The sequence below is a fragment of the Citrus sinensis genome, chromosome 4 (genome assembly GCF_022201045.2).
Source record: "Citrus sinensis cultivar Valencia sweet orange chromosome 4, DVS_A1.0, whole genome shotgun sequence".
In the NCBI taxonomy this organism is placed as follows: Eukaryota; Viridiplantae; Streptophyta; class Magnoliopsida; order Sapindales; family Rutaceae; genus Citrus; species Citrus sinensis.
The window spans coordinates 11,201,286-11,223,087 of NC_068559.1; the positions used below are offsets into that span (position 1 = coordinate 11,201,286).

Here is a 21,802-nt window from a genome sequence, read left to right on the forward strand (position 1 = left end):
AAATCCTTATTTATACATGTTGTAAAAATTAATTTAGGAAGGAAATCAATTTGAATGAGATAAACTTGGAAATATGGATTTTAAATTTAAAACAATTCTAATTTGGAATGGAAATGGATTGTGATGCAATAATTTAGGGATTAGAATCCCTTCAGATTGTGATCTATATCAACCACACCAGCTGTCAACATTTTGTAGCCTTAACGATAAAAAAAAGTTTCCCTCGATGTGTCACTCGTATGCTGCAGGAATTAGCTTGTGTTCGGCAGCATGCTGTTGTAAAGCTCCACATTTTATTGAGAAGCACCACCTGTCTGTCTTGTTAAGTGCAATGCTGCAACAATCAGCATGGGAGTCCCATTTCCTCTAATTGTTCTACCTCTTTTCTTTTTTTTTTTTAAATAGACATGAAAGGCAATTAGTTACTAAAATAAAGAAATTAATGAAAATTATAAAGAAGAACATGATAACTTAAGTCTAAAGACAAAGAAAAACAAATCAAAATAACTTCCCTAATTATTGGGTTGCCTCTCAATTAGTTCTTGATTTTCGACCCTTCAGCCTGACCTTCCTTGATTTCTCACAATGTTGGATCATTGAGGAGCAAGTCCTCTTTTGATTGCTCTACAACATAATCAATGTAGTGTTTTACTCTGTGGCCATTAACCTTGAATTCTTGTCATGTTCTTTCATCTAAGAGATCTACAACCCTATGAGGATGAATTATAACTAACTTGAAAGGTCCTGACCATCGAGATTTCAATTTACTCGGGAATAACTTCAGCCTTGAGTTATAGAGGAAAACTGGTTGGCCTGGAATTCAACTCCTTTGCTAGATATGTTTGTCATGCCACTGCTTTCTTTTCTCATTGTAGATCCTTGCATTTTCATAGGAGAATAACCTTAATTCATCAAGTTCACAAAGTTGAAGCTTCATCTGTTCTGCTGCAACATGTATATCGAGGTTTAGTTGCTTTAATGCCCAATATGCTTTATGTTCTAGCTCAATGGGTAGGTGATAAGCTTTTCTAAAGATGATTATGTATGGAGACATGCCAATTGGTGTCTTGTATGTTGTTCAATAAGCCCATAAAGAGTCATGCAAACACAATGACCAGTCCATTCTAGTGGGGTTAACTACTTTCTCTAAAATCTTTTTAATCTCTCTGTTGGACACTTCTGGTTGACCATTAGATTGTGGGTGATATGCTATAACAATTGTTGTGCAAATTTTAATGTACTCGCAAGCGCACGAATCTATTGTAGTATAGACTAATGGTGACGAGTGTCGATCCCACGAGGAGGTAGATTTTAATTGTGTAGAATTAATTTTGTAAATGGGTGATTGGATTTGTGGTGGAAATGATTTGGGATATGCTAAAACTTAAATTAAAATGGCGAGAATAAATTCTAAAATTGGAATTGAAATGGCGAGAATAAATTGAAGAGAATTCTATTAAAATGACGTACTTGGGTATCTGGATCCGTATCAACATGCATCATGGGCTAAATAATCCTTATTAATGCCAATTAAATCATGAGGGGGGAATCCACACCTCATGAACCACGCTCTAATCAATATGGTGCTAAGGGCTTATCGTGCCAAATAATAATAATCTTATACTAGAGAGCCGGTGTAACCAAGGCGGTATCTAGACAAGATTATTATTATTTGTCGACGAGAAGTCAAAACATCCACAAAAACTAGAGGGGAAGAGAAAATAAATTTACCAAATTAAGCCCATGACACATGTTGAGACTTCACCTTCAACCCAAGCTTGAAAGAAAATTAGCCACTTATAATTGAACTAGGGGCAAAATGGGAATTTATTAAAATACGAAGAAGATACAAGATGGAAAAGGAATTACAGAAAATGGATCCCAAAAATGGATTCAGAGATATCAAATTAGGGGGGGAGGCCCCCTTTTTATAGATACACGGAGTAAATCATGGCCATCGGATTAAAAACAGTTTGGACGCTCAGGATTGCGCCACGTCATCAGTCAACAGTCCACGGTTTGACCACGCGGATGAACAGTAACACGATTTGACTCGGATGAACAGTAACGAGGTTTGACTCGGATGAACAGTAATGCGGTTTGGTTGAAAATAATCCTGTGTGATGCATGTACCGTACGTGAGATTTTTCATCCACTGATATGCTGCCACGTCACCATCAACAGTACATAAGAATTTTAGCCCAACAGGATCGTGACACCTCATCAGTTAATGCCACATCATCGGTCAATGCCACATCATCGGTCAATGCCACGTCATCGATCCGTCTATGTGAACAATATTGTGAACAGTAACGTAGTTAGTACCGTACACGTGAATAGTACCGTACATATGAATAGTGCCATTTTTCCTTTTATGCTCCTCCTAAGGTTTTCGACCGTCCTGAGTTCAAAAGTGATGTCTGTTTTGCCGTCTGATCTCTCCTTTATTGTGAAATGACTATAATGCCCCTAAAATACATAAAATACTTAATTAAAATAAAACACATGTAATTAAATCACAAGAAGGTTAAATACATAAAAGTAAGGGTTGTTAGTAAGACTTGAAATGTAAAATGACGATTTTCTCCTTTATAAATATGCATTTTCTAACACTCAACACACCCCCCAACCAGCTTATTGCTAGTCCCTAGCAAATAAAGCGAAAACAAAATTCAAATTCAAAATATTTTTTTTTAATAGAAACACTCGTATTTATTCCGTCAGATTAATGATAGCAATCAAATAAAAGTATAAGCATTATCTCCAGTCTAAAGCAACATCACACCCACATCAACCATCCACATGAATCAGCCCAGTAAACTTTGTCATAGCTACTTTCAAGAATGACATGTCAAACCCCAAAATCTCACTAGAAGTAGTGACACTTTCACAAAGAAATTAAAACCAATAAAAATAGTCACTCCAATGAATGGTAATTGAGAGAGAAAATAATAAAGAAGTGATATCACATGCTCTCACCAAGATGAAATAAATATGCCCTCAGCTTATAAAAAATACGAATTCAAGTCAAACAAAAATGCTAGTCAACCCACTTTATTTATCTTCTTTTTTTTTATTATGCATCACTGCATCTTTTTAGCCCATATAACTAGCTTCTACTTCAAACTATAGTTCCCTAAAATCAAGAAGGATTTTTATTAGGACGAAACGTAGGCTAGGGACATGGCTAACAAAGAAGGAAAATAAGAAAAACAAAGTGTATGTTTGAGAAAAATGCATAGAATTTTTTTTTTTTTGGAAGTTGCAAGGTGGATTTCACCTATTATTTTTATTATTTTTTTTGAAACAACAACTTTTATTTATTTTTTTTGTTTTTTGGCATAACTTTACTGAACAACATAATTATTTACATTTTCTCAAACATAAATAGGTGATGGAACTTATAAGACATTGGATAATACTCCAAATCGGAGTGGGTCAAGATGATAAGTTGACAAAGAAAAAGGTTTTTTTTTTAAAAAAAAGGCTCAAAATGGTTAACTATGGATATTTGATAAAAGGAATGGCTAGAAAGGCTCAAACGGATTAAAGATGGCCTTTCCATCGTCTTTTAGGGCTCTAAATAATCTTCCATATCTACTAGTTAGATGGGCCTCCAAATATAGCAACACACTCTTTTTTCTTTTTTTTTTCTTTTTTTTTTAATTTTACAATTTTTTTTAAGGGTTAACTCAAAAGCAATTTAGAGATCGTGTGTAAAATAATAAACCGCTAAGCTGTATAAAGAGTGGGCAAAAGGGTTATTCTCCAAGAAAAATAATAGGCTCAAAAACTCACTTGGTACTTATTATGACATGTTCATTCCTTCAACCAACTCACATTTGTCTCCGACATCAACATGTAAAGTAGCAAACATAGCGTAACATCACTTAAGACCAAAGATAATACAAATACTAAAATTTGAAATTAATCATGTCATCCAATGTTAAAACAAATCACACAATTTTTTTTAAACAACATTCTATCCCCCAACCTATTCTAAACATGAAAGGAAAATATGCATGCAGAAATGTGAAAATGATGCATAAAAACTAATTAGAAAAGTTACACGTAAAATGATAGAAAACGAAAATGATTTTTTTTTTTAAGAAGATGCGTTTCTAGAGGAACTACACTCCATATTCAGCCATCTTCGACTCAAAAGTTGGAAAATGTATATTTATAGAGGAGAAATTAAAAAGAAGAAAAATAAACATAAACACATAATAAAGAAAAAGAAAATGTCTGAATTTTTTTTTAAGTTTTTTTAAAATTTTTTTTTTAAAACGATGAAGATGCGTTTCTAGAGTCACTACACTCCATATTCAGCCATCTTCAACACAAAAAGTTAGCAACAATTAGTTTCTACAACAAAAAATTAGTAAAAACTTAACCAAAATTCCACAATTGTCGATTATTCCCTCCCCTCAACCAGAACGAAACATTGTCCTCAATGTTTGAAATGAAAGAAGTAGAGTTTAGAAGACATCACTTGGGTGGTGCAACACAGAAAACAATATTTACAAGCGGAGAGTTAAATCTAATTTGTACTTCTTACTGTGGCTACTGTTACCATCATTATGTGGATGCTTCAACACAAAGGTCCAGGGGTCTGGCTCCGGTTTATAAGCTTGTAACAGATCAAGTAGCTCATTAGCAGTGTGAGCACAAATAAAAAGTTTTTTCACATTAGAAGGAATGAAATAGTTTTTTATTGCATGGTTAAGAAATGCGATAAAGCCATCATAAAAATTATTGACATTTAACAAACCGATGGGTTTCTGGTGGATGTGCAGATGGGCCCATGATGCTAGTGTGATAAGTGCCTCTAGTGTTGCAAGATCTCCTGGAAGGAAAATAAAAGCATCAGCATGATTAAGCATTTCAGTTATTCTTTCTTGCATACCTGAGACGACTAACTCTTCTCCAGTTGATGAGTCAGACGAACTGCCCAATGGTTTTAGGACTCTTGGGATGATGCCTAACACTTTGTTAACATATATGTTTCCATAATATTGATTTTGATGATAACAAACAAGATTAAGAATGATTAATCTTTTAAGCTCAAATTATTTAATATTCTTTTTAAATAAATCATTATTTTCACATTTATAAATGTTTTGTATTTAATGGAAAAATGATTTTATGAAATTGATTGTTTTTATTCTTTTTAAATAATAAATCATTATTTTCACATTATAAATGTTTCATATTTAATGGAAAAATGATTTTATGAAATTGGTTGTTTTTCAAAGTTTATGGTTTAATTGAAAGCATTTTGAAAACTTTGAAACAAACAAGTATTGCTTGAAATTTTGGTGAAGGACTTATTTGAAAAGTGTCATAGCATTTTGGACTATAACATAATTTCAAAAAGTTTTGGGATTAACAAAGCATTATTTAGAAATTCTGAAATTGGACCTATTTGCAAAGTTTCATAACGTTTTGGGCTATAGTACAGTTTTGTAAAGTTTTGGGGACAAACTGTAATTTTGGAAAATAGTGCACTGTGCAGGTTACTGTAGCAATCACTGTAGCAAACGGCTAACCGATAATTTCCAGAAAGCATGTTCTGCAAAGTATTATTAAAATGATGATTCTGGAAACTAACGGTGAACCGTTTACTGAAAACGGTTAACCGATTATTTTCAGATTGCTAACCTTGAACCGTTTAGTAAGAACGGTTAAACCAAATTTGTTTCGCAGGTCTTTGGAAATTAACGGCGAAAGGGTAAGCCTAAACGGCTAACCGTTTATTTGAAAATTGGCCCAACGGTAACTTTGACCAGCCTAAACGGTTAACCGTTAATGGTTAATGGTGAACCGTTTTCGTGCAGACAATCTATAACGGCTAGTTTTTCAGCTCCAACTATAAATAAGCTCAATCCAATTCAAACAAGAAGAATTCCAACGATCATCATTGAGCAAAATATTGAGAATACAACTTTCATTGAGCTTTAAATCTTTGTATTCATCTCATTCATTCACACATTGAGCTTTCACTTGAGATCAAACACATTGTGTGAGAGGGATTCATTTGTAATCTTTTTGTAAAATCAAGTTAAAAGATTGTAAGTGTTGGGATACACTTGGGTTAAGAGATTGGAGATAATCTCTTGTTGTAAAGGTCCATTGACACCTTGGAAGTCAATTGTAAGCGTTTGAAGCCTTGGGAGGCTAGCTTAGTGAAATCCTCAAGCCCGGTGTGCTTGGAGGCGTGGACGTAGGCGGGGATTGCCGAACCACGTAAAAATCCTTGAGTTTGTTTTCTCTTCCCTTACTCATTTATTATTGTGCTTTTATTGAATTTATTGTTTTCTAATTTATTAAGGCATTAGATTAAATTGTTGTGTGGTTTGCCTATGATAATTTTTAAAATCCCAATTCACCCCCCCTCTTGGGTTGCCTAGTTAGTATTTCAAACTTTACTTCCTCTAATAAAAGCTGCTTCTGAGACCATTTTTGATAACCCTCGGTTACCTCCTCCATACACCAAGTGTAATTTTCTCGCTGCTATGCTTCGACCAAGATCTATAGCTGCCTCAACGAACTCTTTATGTTTGCCATAGGTAAATCCAGAAAGCACACAAATGTTCTTGAATTGTCTATTGGGAGTAGCTGCCATTGTGATACTTCTCGAAAATAATTTGTGAGTGCTTGACAAAAAGGAAATCACATTTAAGAATCTTGGTGACAGTGGATCACAGTTGTGTATGAGGTAATATGTCAGTGTCAAATAACGCGTAAAGCACGTGGCTTGCTAATAAAAAAGGAAACAGTGAAAGGGAAAAAGAAAACAGTAATAAGGAAAAAGCAAACAGTAATAAAATTTTTAAAGACAATAATGCACACAATAAAACAATAGTGAAATAAAATAACAGTAAAGTGAAAGGATATTTACAGGTAGTTGCGACTGTGGCTTACATCTTCCTCTGGTTTTACGTCCAGAAACGGTTTGAACGCCCTCTATGGGTCGAGGATAGGCTTCCTATCCAGTTTTCTTATAAACTGGCAAACAGGGTCGTTTATAGTCAGATTCCCGAGACTATATCGTGCATGCTCTTTCTGGAATAATGGCCATAACTAGAGAATCGCTCCTTGCACATATCCACTGGGATGCGTTTCAAGAGACAAAAGGATATCATCCAATGACTCCTTATTCAAGCCATCCCTAATGAATTGAATCTTATCTTCCCTGTTATCAGACATCATTCCTAAAGAACATGGGTTTTTATTGCAACTCATTCTGGCACACTTATGACAAGTAACAGAAATTCTTCGAGCTCGTCGTTTTCTTGCATAATTTCCTTTACCACAACCAGGCATGTATGCAATAAATTTTGGAGGTAACTCACCTGCCGATCGTACTTTAGCCTCGATTAACCAACGGATGTTAGCAGGTATGTTATTCCTCATGAGTAATCGCATGCGTTCGGACCGAGCTTTATAGATCGTAAGGAGGGCATTCTGAGGAAGTGAAGGGAATCGCTTGTGAAGTTTCGCTAGAATCTCGTTTCTGTCCATACCTTCACCTCAGAATATCAGTTATTATGGGAAACTGAAGTAATCGACTTGATTGTCACGGAGTACCGTTATCCGCCACTTCACCGGGGTAACAAACTAAAGCACACAAACAGAAAAACAAATTAAAACACACAAGAAATTAAAATCGTCCTCTTATTGAATTTACCTCAAGCTCCAACTGGATGTCGTAAACACTTCTCTCAATGTCTCTGAGTTGGCTTTCTAAACCCTCAACATAGGCTACTAACTCTGGTGGTTGTAGAGCCCAAATGCGATGTGTTTTACAAAATTAAATGTGCCTTTTGAGATGAGTTTTGACACGTTGAAGTGGTTTAAGAATGTTCAGGAGGAACGGTCTAAGTAAGGTACTCATGATTAAAAATGATAAAAGAAAACTTAATAGTTAAACAAACACACTTATGCAAAAATAATTTCAATTAGCAGAAGAATAATATAAAGAAAGAAAAAAAAATCAAATCAACGAAAAGAAAAAAAAATCAATTCAAATCTGGTGGGTCACTCAAATTTATTTCAGTGTCTTCTCCATGTGGTTGGTATTCTAGATATGGCTTTAATTTTTAACCATTAACTTTAAACGTGACACCGTTCTTTGGGTCCTTAATTTCAATTGCCCCATGTGGAAAAACAGTATGAACAATAAATGGGCCAGACCAACGAGAGCGTAACTTACCTGGGAATAGGTGCAAGCGAGAATTGAATAAAAGCACTTTCTAACCTGGAGTGAATGATTTTCTCATAATTTACTTATCATGGAAGACTTTCATTCGTTGCTTGTAAATCTTGGCATTTTCGTATGCATCATTGCGAATTTCTTCAAGTTCTGCCAGCTGTAATCTTCTTTCTGAGCTGGCTTGCTGCATGTCAAAATTGAATTTCTTGATGGCCCAATATGCACGATGTTCGAGTTCCACAGGTAGGTAGCAAGCTTTTCCATACACTAGCCTGTAGGGTGACATCCCAATCGGGGTCTTGAATGCCGTTCTATATGCCCATAAGGCATCATCAAGTCTTAATGACCAATCTTTTTTGTCCGGCCTCACCGTCTTTTCTAATATGTACTTTATTTCTCGATTGGAGATCTCAACTTGGCCACTGGTTTGCGGATGATACGGGGTCTCCACTTTGTGTGTGATTGAATACTTTCTCAAAAGAGCTTTGAATGGTTTGTTCCAAAAGTGGGCACCACCATCACTAATTATTGCTCGAGGGAATCCAAAGCGTGAAACAATGTTGCTTTTTAAAAATGCTATCACCACCTTGTGATCATTGGTCCTACATGGAATTGCTTCTACCCATTTTGATACATAGTTAATAGCAACCAATATGTATTGATGGCCAAAAGATGGGGGAAAGGGTCCCATGAAGTCGATACCCCATACATAAAAAATTTCAACCACTAAAATTGGATTTAATGGCATCATGTTCTTTCGTGTAATGCTCCCCATTCGTTGACACCTATCACATGAAGAACAGAAAGTGTAAGCATCTCGAAATATAGTTGGCCAATAGAAACCACATTGTAAAACTTTAGTCGCTGTTTTCTTAGCGCTGAAATGGCCTCCACAAGCTTGTTCATGGCAGAATGAAAGGATATTCAGAATTTCACTTTCTGGGACGCATCGTCTAACAATTTGGTCTGCACAATACTTGAACAAATACGGGTCATCCCAAAAGAAATTCTTTATTTCTGCAAAGAATTTAGCCTTGTCTTGCTTGGTCCAATACTCTGGAAGTTTACCTGTAACAAGATAATTAACTATATCAGCATACCAAGGTAATACTTCCACATTCATTAATTGTTCATCTGGAAATGACTCATTCAATGGTAATGATTCTGTAATTGTGTCAAAATGGAGACGAGAGAGGTGGTCCGCCACAACATTCTCTGTGCCTTTCTTATCTTTGAATTCCAAGTCAAACTCCTGCAAAAGTAGCACCCAACGAATTAGTCTGGCTTTTGCATCTTTCTTTGTGAGAAGATATTTAAGAGCAGCATGATCTGTGAATATAATTATTTTACAACCAATGAGATATGATCGAAATTTTTCCAATGCAAACACTACTGCTAGCATTTCTTTTTCAGTAGTTGAATAGTTCAACTGTGCATCATTTAATGTCATACTAGCATAGTAAATAACGTGGGGAATTCGATCAACTCTTTGTCCTAATACTGCTCCTACTGCATAATCAGATGCATCACACATTAGCTCAAATGGTAAGCTCCAGTTTGGGGTCTGAATGATGGGTGATGCTGTCAACAACTGTTTTAATTTTTCAAACGCCATAAGACATGAATCACTAAAGATAAAAGGTACATCCTTAGCAAGTAAATTGCATAAGGGTCTAGAAACTTTGCAAAAATCTTTAATGAAACGTCTATAGAAACCAGCATGCCCAAGGAAAGATCTTACTTCTCTGACTGTTTTGGGTGGAGGAAGATTAGAAATGAGATCCACCTTGGCTTTGTCAACCTCAATACCTTTGCTCGAAATGATGTGACCGAGAACAATACCTTGTTTTATCATAAAATGACATTTCTCCCAATTTAAGACCAAGTTCTTCTCGATACATCTCTGCAGAACTAGTGTTAGACGATGTAAACATTGATCAAACGAGTCACCAAAGACAAAAAAATCATCCATAAAGACTTCAAGGAATCGTTCCACCATATTAGAAAAAATGCTCAACATGCATCGTTGAAATGTAGCAGGTGCATTACATAATCCAAATGGCATTCTCCTATATGCAAATGTGCCAAAAGGGCAAGTGAAAGTAGTTTTCTCCTGATCATTTGGTGCTATGAGAATCTGATTATATCCTGAGTAGCTATCTAGAAAGCAATAAAATTCATGGCCTGCTAATCTATCAAGCATTTGATCAATAAATGGTAAAGGAAAATGGTCTTTACGTGTGACAGAATTCAACTTCCTATAATCAATACATACACGCCATCCTGTAGTTACTCTAGTGGGTATCAATTCATTATCAGCATTCGTAACTACTGTGACTCCTGACTTTTTGGGGACAATTTGCATAGGACTGACCCATGAACTATCAGAAATGGGGTAAATGATACCTGCGTCTAATAGCTTAAGGACTTCAGTTCTAATAACTTCTTTCATGTTAGGATTTAACTGACGTTGCATTTCCCTAGTAGATTTAGCATTTTCATCAAGGTGAATAAACATGATCCGAATTTTGCCATTTCGAAGCCCTGTTGCATTGCACCTCATTTTTTTTTAAGTCAAAGATGTCGAAAATCGATTTATTTGGTCTGTGATCGAGCTTTCTCATACAGAATTTCTATCGAACTGAGAGACTGCGCAAAAAGATGTGTACGTTAGAGAAGCAGGGCAGCCTCTACATTCTAACAATAACGGGTCCTGGCGAGCACCGGCTGAACCCAACATTAATCGACGCAATCCAGTCGACTCTGGACCGGATTAAGTTCGAACCGATCACTTCATCGACAGCTCTAATCACCACCGCCGAGGGCAAATTCTTCTCCAACGGGTACGATATTGAGTGGGCCAAATCCATCCAATCAAATTTCCAGCTCATGTCGCGAAAACTCCGGTCTCTCATCTCGGATTTGATTTTACTTCCCATGCCAACAATAGCAGCTGTCACCGGCCACGCCTCGGCGGCGGGTTTGATTTTGGCTTTGAGCCACGACTACGTTTTAATGAGAAACGACAGAGGATTTTTGTACATGAGTGAGCTTGATATCCGGCTCACAATTTCGGCATGGTTTATGGCTTTAATTGAGTGCAAGGTTGGTAACCCGACTGCTCGGCGCGAGATGGTGTTGAAAGCTGCAAAGCTCATGGCTAAGGAAGCGGTGGAGAGGGGAATTATCGACGCGGCGTACGACAGCGCTGAGGAAACAGTGAAGGCTGCAGTTAAATTGGGGGAGGAATTGGTGAACAGGAAGTGGGATGGACACGTGTACGCTCAGAATCGGGTGGTGGTTTTAAGAGAGGTGTTGGATCATTTGGATTATGACGAGACTGTAGATCAGCTGAAAAACACTGGATCAAAACTCTAGCTGAAGGTTAAAAAATAATAATTAAGATATGTTTAGCTCTGAACTGTGATTTTGCTTTCCTATTGGTAATAATATAAAATTAACAAACGGCTGTTGCTTTTTTCTTAATTGATTTAATTTCAATCACTTAAGTATTATTTTAGGAATGTAATAACTTTTAAAATAATTTATATTAGCTGTGTTGAAGAAATAATCAGCTGTTAAGAGAATTAGTTAAGTATTTGGTAAATTTTATTTTTAGAAGTACTGTGAGTTTTAGAATTAGTTAAGTATTTGGTAAATCAAATAATCAGCTGATTATTTGATTATTTTTAGAAATAATCAACTGTGTTGAAGAAATAATCAGCTGTTAAGAGAAATAAATTTTATTTTATTTCACATAATTAGGCATTTATTCTAAAGCTTCCATAAAGGGAATGTTGATATGCAGTTGTTTCAATACTTCCAAGAATTTGCTGAACTGCTAATTTTGTATTCGTTTCTGAAATCTTTGTGGGAAAGGGGGTGGATGCCTAAACTGCTGCACTACAACAAAAGATATAGGTTACTGTTCTTTTAATTGACTCTGGCTTGTTATTGTTGGTGTTGCAGTTTCTACTTCAATAGGTACTGAGGAATTTCTTCATATGGTTGCTATAGCTTGGCTGCTTTCTCTAGTGTTTTGATAACTGGGTTGCTGCAACTTTTTTTTCAACTTGAAAATCCTTAGGAAGTAAAATATGTTCCATTTTTTTTCTTGGCATACCAACAGGAATGTCAACACCCTTCCGAGACCTTAAGTTGATCACCTTGCAATGTTCCTTACCCCCTCTCTTTGGATCTTTTGTGTTGCTAAGTAAACTCCCTTGAGGTTTGTTACTTAATGTTGTGGCAAGCTGTCCAATTTGATTTTCTAAATTTCTCAAGGACAAAGCTTGACTTTGGACAACTGCTTCATTCTTCACAATGTACTCTTTAATTAGTGTTTTTAAGGAACTAAATTGATCATTGCTGGTGTTTCTTTGCCCTTGATTTTGCTGATGAAAACTAGGTAGTAGAGTAGGCCTGTTTTGTCCATTGGGTGCTGGAATATACTAGTTCTGGTTGTTCCATGAAAAGTTTAGATGCTTCCTCCATCCAAGTTGTAGGTATTTGAATATGGATTGTTCTGGTTCTGTCTATTGAAGTTGCCCACATAATTAACTGAAGCTGGATTCCTTAGACAGTCATCAAATAAATGCCCCTCTCTATAATATACATAGGAAATCTCAGCAACTTGCTTGACAGTTGCTGGAGTAGTGGTCATAACTTTCACCATATTGGTCAATGATGTTACTTGGGCCAATAATGCTGAAAATGCATCCATATTGTGTATCCATACTGCTCCTCTTACTGCAATTTGTCTAGTTGACGGCCACTGATAGTTGTTGTTAGCAATTCTCTCCAAAATTTCATAGGCTTCATTGTAAGATTTAGATAAAAAAGCCCCATTTGCTGAAGCATTGACCATCAATCTAGTGCTTGGGTTTAACCCATTATAGAAGGTTTTTAACTGTATGCAGCAATGAATGCCATGATGAGGACATCTCCTCAGCAACTCCTTAAATCTTTCCCAAGCCTCATACAAGCTTTCATCTTTTAGTTGATGAAAAGAAGTGATCTTATTATGCAACTTTACATTTTTGGTTGGTGGGAAGTACTTCATTAGAAATTTATCCGCCAAGTCATTTCATGTTGTAATGAAGTCTGGTAGTAGAGAGTTCAACTGTGCTCTTGCTCGATCTCTTAAGGAGTAAGGAAATAGTTTTAGTCTCAATGCATCTTATTGTTTGCAACATCTGAAACATCACTAGTTTGAGTTCAAAAGTGACAGCTTCCACCTCAGGTCTAACTATGCCAGGATGTATAACTTGAGAGGCCAACACAACATAATCTCTAATGGCTTTGTCTCTATCATTGGCCATGTAGATAATATTGTTATTCCTTGCCGGTCTCTAATTAATTTGTCTGTTCTGATATTTTCGACCATTGACAGATTGTATTGGTCCGTGAGTAAGTTTCCTAAGTTTTGCAAGTCATCCATTGCTACAGCAGCTTTTGAGTTTCTTTGCTTTCTTCTCAATCTCCTTGCAGTTCTTTCAATCTCTAGATCAAATTGAAATTCAACAAGCTTGTATTTGCGCATGCAAGGGTGACCTGTTAACAAAGTAAGCAAGTCAAAATAAAATCAAAGATTAGCACCGTTAAAATTAATTTCACAACTAAAAAATAAACAATCAATCCCCGGCAATAGCGCCAAAAACTTCTTGTTAATTTTTACTTCAATTGCTATGGTGTCAATGTGCAAGTGTACACAACAAGTAATAAAATGATGACTATTCAAGATTGTCTCTACAGGTATTGATGCTATCAGAATTGCTACAACAATTTCAACAGTGCACTCTATGTTCTAAATTAAATCAATACAACTAAGACTACCAAATAACATAGTAAAATAAAATCTCAATAAATAACAATTGCAATGAATATAGTTGGCACGTTAAACAAAAAAGTTAAATCAATAGAAATGGAGTAATGGAGTGATTAAACTCTCTTGGTGGTGTTGACTGTTTTATTCATGTCAACTTCAGTTGCTGCAACATCTACTACAGTACTGGGCAGAAATCATGTTTATCCTCAGCGGTAGCATATTGGATGTCTTATATCTTAATGCACCCTAACAGTGACCAGTTGCTATGGCAACATAAGATATAACATTACACGTTTAGGTTCTTCTTACCCTACAAAGTAAATCCCTATATCTAGTTCATCACTAATCTTAGATTAAGCATGACCCTTTTAGGACTCAAGTTAAACTCAATCCAAAACCAAGTATTGCTCTGATATGTTCCACTAGGATAAGCCTTTTTGTGGGTCTTTCCTAGCTTGTACCATTAAATAGGTAGTTAGCCTAAATATGACTTTAAATGAATACTATCAAAGCAAAATGCTATAGCAAACAAGCAACAACATCTATATTCAGTCAATTAACCATCAAGCTAGTTTAACACTTAACCACAAATAAATTTAGTTCATAATTTATGAAAAGTAAATAAACAACTAAGTTCTAGCCATTGAATACATCTTCAATGATCAATGAGTAGCAAATAAACAAGAAAAGAAAGAGAAAGAACAGATTCCAATTTATTCTGCAAGTTCTTCTACTGGTGCAGCCTTGAATTCTGATTAGGAATTCTGTATCTTTGTTGTCTCTTTTTTGTTTTTGATCTTGATTAACGACCTCTCCTTTTTCTTTTCATGTACGCCTCCTTTTATAGTTGAAAACTAGGGTAAAAATAAACCTTTAGGGTGCGCATCTTCAAATTAGGAAACTACAGATCACAATATTCAGAATATCCTGCCTAGATTTTTCTGTCAATGCTCAAAGATTGCTACAGCAATAGCTACAACATTTGTACTGTTCCAGCCTTGCTTCAAGTCTTCTATAGCCATGTTCGTTTGTCCTTTTTATAAGTCCATTGCAACAACATCTTTTCCATAGAATTTAGGTTTCCAATCACCTATAATTAAGCACATGTTTTTGGCAAACAATTATTCAAAATCACACAAACTTCATCAAACTTAAATTAAGATAAATGTTAATGCAAACCAACGTCAAAATGTACTAAAAACACATCAATTACTCTCTAAGTAGTCTTGATTTAAACTTAAAAGTCTCATGATAACTCTCATTTCATAGAGTTATCAGTATGCTGACATATAATATTTTTAATAATAAATTTTGATTCCTTTAAAAATATTAAAAATAGTTTTTGTCTTAGTTCTCGTGAAACCTGTCAAATAGTTTTATGCTTTGAGCTTACTAATTTCAAAAATTCAAAAAAATTTATTCTTTTGATGAAAAATCACAAAATCCTTCTAGATATATACTAGACATATATAGAAGCACTGTTCCAAATTCCATAATTTCTAAAGTAGCACATACATGGTAGAATAGTTTTGTAATTCATGTATTTTGCTAGAACCAGAAATTTCTAGCGTAACAGACTTTAGTTCAGAAAATCATGATAAATTGAATTCTTCTCCGATTTTATTAAAACAAACTTCAAAAGATTCCTTTGAATGTCTAGTACAACATCTAAATTCAGATTGAAAATTACTTTATATTAATTACTTTAAATTTTGTAATTACCCACTATTTACACAAATCTCTGCAAAATATTAGGTAGCCAAAATTTTTTATCTAAACGCTTAATATGAAGAAATTACTAATGAAATACTATTGAGAATTAGAAGCACTTATTTCAATAAATCTCAAATCTTAAAAGTATTTTTATAGGTAAAAAGATCATAACTAATAGATTTTCATACCTAATTTGAAGCAATAATTAAAATTCAAATAATTTGGTCTTAAGATTGTTGGAAATATGAGTTCTATAAGTTCTATAAAACTGTTGTGAAGTGCACTTCAAGTACATAAAATTTAGAACAATAGTAGAAAATTGATGAAGAAAATATTAGATAGAAGTAGAGAGCATTAATTTAAGCAGTTGGATATTTTCTTCTCAACAGTCATCATTAAAGGCTTGCATGTTTCCATTATGAAGAAAAACTTTTTATAATTCAATTTAAATTAGTCATTCATGTGTCCCATATTTTAGTTCAACTTAGATAATACAAATCTCTTGTAAATTTGACTTCTTCAACTTTAATTTATAATTGAATCAAATCAAACACATGATTAATTTCAAATCAAACAGAAAAAAAAAACTTCTTTCACTTCCCTTCAAAATATTAATATATTGAAATATCAATATAATTCAAACAACATCTTTTTTTTTAACCCTTTGGTTCCTAGCATGATATTGTAAATTAAATGCTTGTATTCATATCCTTTGGCCAAACTTGGGATAATTTTCACTTATGTCAAAATCGTGTTATAATAAAAGTTATATAGAACTTAACGAGTTCAATTCTAAGCTTACATCCACGGACATAAAATAAATATTTTCACTATTGATATATGCCTATAATATTTGTTGTTAGTAATATTTTTTATTTACTCTAAGAAAGGCATTCTATCCATAGCAATATGTAGATAAGAAGAAATTTGAATTTAAACTCTTATTAGTAATCCATATCACTTAGGATTTGGATGATATTATAACTTTGTCTATATTCCTATTTATCTAAACCAATCTCCAATGATGTGTTTATTCCCAGTAATCAAAATGGTTTTATGAAATCGGAATCAATGATGCATTTACTCATAAATTTGAAGCTTGAAATCGAAACAAAATTCATGTGAGGCCCTTAAATTTAGGAATCATTCCTAGAGTTTTGACTCCCAAAGGGTTGAACCAGAATCTTATTCCTAAGATTGGCAAAAATACCCTCATTCAAGTTTCTAAATTCCTACTTTGTCATAATTAATTCACAAAAATATAAAAGAAAAAAATCAAACTGCTCATTATAATTTTGATTCCTGCAGCTTAAGTAAACAAATTGTTGCGATTCTCATTCTTCATTCTAATTTCACCTCATTCTTATTCTAGCCTATTTCCATTCCAGCCCATTTCAATTATCAATTGGTAAACACACCATGAATTCTTTCATTTCATGTATTGGATTAAACCTGAACCAAGCTCCTAAGTTTTTATAGCCTAGCTAAACCAATCTCGTCACTAAAATCTTAATTAATAGGTCAAGTTGGACCAAAGTCCTCTTTATGTGGACTTTGACTAAGGGCAAATCTAGAAATTTATATGAAAACTTAATGATTTTACATTTTAGAAATTTTTTTTAGTAAGAATAAAAGTTATATTATCTTCAAATGATAATCTATTGGTGAAATTCTAACTAAGCAATCCTAGAGGGGATGAATCAATTTTTTTTTTAGAAATAAATTAAGCAAATAAAAGTAACAATCTAAACTAATGGCTTAAAAGTTTCAATAATAGTAAAATTACCAATCAATAAATTTAAAGAGATAAGGGAGGAGAGCAAACACGATATTTTTACGTGGTTCAGTAAAGTCTGCCTATGTCTTTGCCTCCAAGCTAAGCGAGCTTGAAGATTTTATTACCCAAGCCTTTACAACCCACTTTACAACCCAAGGCTTCAAGATACTTACAATTGACTTCCAATGTGTCAATAAACCTTTATAATAGATATGATCTCTCACCCCTTTTTTCAAAGTGCTTCCCACACTTACAGTAACTTAATTTTGATATTGAAATGAAAATTACATAGATTTTTTGTCACACAATGTATGTGTTTACAAATGAAAGCCCAAAGTTCTATTTAATAAAGGAATAAACAAAATTTATCTCAGAACAGATTGAATATGCAATGATAAGCTTGATGGTAATAGTTGAACACACTTGTAAATTGTATTTGATAGAGCCTTTTATAGTTAGAGAAGAAAACTAGCCGTTGTTAACTTTCTAGACAATATTTGTTCACCGTTAACCTTAGTTGGTTTGCCATTTTGACTTCTGCTAAGTAACCGTTATGCTAAAATTTGAATTGTTGTATCATCATTTGAAATTTTTTGTTTACGTATAATTTTAGAGAGTTCACTAATCGAAGCCGGCTTGCCGTTTTCGCATAATGGTTTGTCGTTGAATTCCATAAGCTCACCTGTTAGAAGTCGGCTTATAGTTTGCAAATATCAGTTTGTCATTTTTAGATAAATTCCTTTATGAAATTTTCGGTTAGCCATTTTCTCGTAAATGGTTAACCATTAATTTCTAGAACTTGTCAATAACTCAACCATATGTTATCGGTTTGTTGTTTTAAACATAATAGTTATTGATTTGTTTCCGAAACCTTAATCTTGTCCAAAATATTATACAACCTAAGAAATCTAATAAATTTAAAGACTCTATCATTTTTAATCTTGTTTGTTATCATTAAAATCAATGTTATGGATACATTCCCTTTTTTGATAATGACAAACGTTACATGTATTCAAAGTGTGAATGATTTAAAAATATTAGCTCCCCCTAAGTATTGTACAAGCTTTAAAAGGTGCCAATATACTAAGTTATACCAATTTTAACCAATTCAAAAACATTCATTTTGTGTGTGCGTGTGCATACATCAATTTTAACAACACAACTTCTCCTAATTAAAATGCCAATTTTAACAAGTTTATCTTCTCCCCTTTCATCACAAAAAAAAAAAAAATTTAGTGCTAAAGGGAAAGAAATGCAGTGAAAAGCCAAATTTTTACCCATGTTGTCCAAGTTGAAATTTCGGCAGAACCTTCCCCTGTCAACAAGCATCACCTCAAAAACACTTTTAGCAACATTACACCCAAATCATCAAAGTATAGAAACCAACATCTCAGGATCAAATCATCTAAGTCATCATAGATCCATCAAATATAAAATCATCACACAAAATAATTATGTAATTAAAGATCAAATCATTATGTAATTAAGCATCACCTCAAAAACACTTTTAGCAACATTACACCCAAATCATCAAAGTATAGAAACCAACATCTCAGGATCAAATCATCTAAGTCATCACAGATCCATCAAATATAAAATCATCACACAAAATAATTATGTAATTAAAGATCAAATCATTATCATAAAAACTAATATCCAATCTCAAAAAATAAAATTTGACATAAAGTTAACAAAACATAAGATGATAAATGTCTATGCTAAAAGTAAAGTAAAGAAAAACTATTGCGGTGGATGTGGTGGAAAGCTAGAAGGTAAAATACAGAGAGTAGGAAGAATGTGTTGTTGGCCATTCAGAAGTTGCTGTTGCTAATCGAAAATGCATTATTGCTGAAGTTAAAAAGCAACAAACTGAGGCCGAAGCTACTGTTGCTACTCGAAAAGTGATCAAACCTCACTCTTGATAAGAATTCAAATGCTATTGGTGTCAATGTGCAAGTGTACCAAACAAGTAATATAATGATAAGTATCCAAGATCGTCTATAGCAATCTCCATAGGAACTGATGTTACTGAAATTGCTATAGCAATCTTAACATCGCAGTTCGCCTTAAATCAAAATAGATTAACAATTAAACTAATAAACTTTGAATTAAATGACATAACTAAATATGCAGAAAAGCAAACTTTAATATTACACACACAAGGATAAAGTCAATAAGAATGAAGTAATTGAGTGATGAAACTCTCTTAATGGTTTCGACTATTTCTTCTAATTCTAAGTTCAATTGCTACAACATCTGCTACAGCATTGGGCAAAATCCTTAAGTATCCTCAGCTGTCACATGTTGGATGTCTTATATCTATATGCAACCTAACAGTGACCAATTGTTATGCCAACATAAGATATAGCATTACATGTTTAGGTTCTATTTACCCTACAAGGTGAATCCCTATATATAGTTTATCACTAATTTTAGATTAAGCATGACCCTTTTGAAATCAAGTAAAATTCAACTCAAGAAATCCAATATAAGACTAAGTATTACTCTCATATGTTCTACTAAGATAGACCATTTTGTGACTCTTTCTTAACTTGTATCATTAAATTGGTGGTCGGCCGAAATAATGAATAAAATAAGCTTTACCAAAACAAAATGCTATAGTAAATATGCAGTAACATATAAATTCAATCACAGAACCATTAAGATTGTCTATCACTCAACCACAATTAAATTAGTTCATAACTTGCGAAAGTAAAATAAATAAAAGAGTTTTAGCCATCAATTACATCCTCTTGATTAAAAAGTGAACAAGAAAACAAAAGGAGAATAAGAAAGACTAAGTTTCTCGATTAATCTCCACAAATCCTCCTTGTTGCAGCCCTTAGTTCTGATCTTTTGTTCTCTTTCTCTCTTGTTTCTTTTTGGTTTTTGTTCTTGGTTGACAGCCTCCTCTGTTGTTTGTGCATGTGTGCCTCTTTTATAGCATAAAATTAGGGTAAACAGAGGTTTAAGGTGCACATCTTCTAGATTAGAAAACTATAGATCACAATCTATTAATTGCTTCGCACGAGATCTTTCTGTTAATGCTCTAGGATTGCTATAGCAATGGTTGCTACAATAATAGCTACAACATCTGCACTATTCTAAATTTGCTCCAATTCTTCTATAGCCATATTCTTATCTACTTTTTGTAAGCCCTTTGCCACAACATCCTTCTCATGAAATTTGACTTCCAGTTACCTACAATTATGCATATGTTTTCAGAACACAATTATTCAAAATCAAGCAAACTTTATTAAACTTAAACTAAAATGGTTGTTAATGCAAACTATTATTAAAATCCATTAAATGTATCATGATAACTCTCATTTCATAGAGTTATCACACCCCAAACTTAAACCATTACTTGACCTCAAGTAATGACAACAACTTAATCACATAATCACCTAATAATAACATAGCTCTGCCATCAAGTTTTCATGAATTCTTCAACCCTCGTATCACACTACACAAAATTGCCATAGCAATTCAGTTCTAGACTTAAGCATCATTCTATCCCAAGTGTGTGTGTGCACTTTGATAAAGTCTCAGATATGTTGCAGCATCACTTAAGCATCAGATGTATATTATAGATATAAAAACACTATAACAAAATCCATCTCATGGGGGAGACAACGGTCTTAATATTCTTATAATAAAAACATAAAATATTTGCATAATAAAAATATAAATTCTTTAAAAATATTATAATTAGTTGACAAATTAGTTAAAAAGATTATTTATAAATTTAAAAGAAGAAAAATAATAGAGTTATAATGGATTACAACCTATTATTAGTTTTAAAAAATCTTAAAAAAGACTCAACTGTGCTGCAACAATCATCCTTGTTTTTTTTTTTTTCTAATTCAAATCCTTCAATGCAACATTGAGTTTTCATGTGAATGTCTATCACTTGTAATGATGACACCCAATTACACACTTAAAGTACATGTCAAAGTTGTTGCAGCAAGCACATCCAGGATACTATATCTAAGTCTTACCTTTAGACGCATTTGATTTAAGGCTGAACATGGGGTTCATGAACATACTTGGTTACTCAGTATCCTAGGCAGCAAACCTTTTTTTTTTTAATAATTACTGCAGCACTACTATTAACTCTTATTGCTTTTTGACTCAAGTCTACATATGGGGTACATACTCAGCCTTGGTTACTCAACAACTTAAACCATTGGAGCAGAGCTTATTTCACAACATGCACAGTTCAACAAAAAATTTTTCCCAAACTTGCGATATTTTCTGCCTTCAATGT

The 21,802-nt window shown here is 33.8% G+C and overlaps 1 protein-coding gene and 1 non-coding gene across 2 annotated transcripts; both read left to right on the forward strand.

The window, feature by feature from the left end:
• The first annotated feature begins 10,774 nt into the window (after positions 1–10,774).
• On the forward strand, positions 10,775–11,694 carry LOC102623863 (enoyl-CoA delta isomerase 1, peroxisomal-like). The gene has a single exon (XM_006485474.4). The coding sequence runs from the start codon at positions 10,877–10,879 to the stop codon at positions 11,591–11,593; it is 717 nt and encodes a 238-aa protein (XP_006485537.1). The 5' UTR covers positions 10,775–10,876; the 3' UTR covers positions 11,594–11,694.
• A 1,446-nt stretch (positions 11,695–13,140) lies between these two features.
• LOC112499128 (small nucleolar RNA R71) lies at positions 13,141–13,247 on the forward strand. Its single transcript, XR_003066651.1, has one exon. It is a non-coding gene; the product is annotated as a small nucleolar RNA R71 (small nucleolar RNA).
• The last annotated feature ends 8,555 nt before the right edge of the window (positions 13,248–21,802 follow it).

Bases quoted from the DNA above. Each gene is read 5' to 3' on its own strand.
- LOC102623863 (XM_006485474.4), top strand. From the start codon at position 10,877: ATGTGTACGTTAGAGAAGCAGGGCAGCCTCTACATTCTAACAATAACG.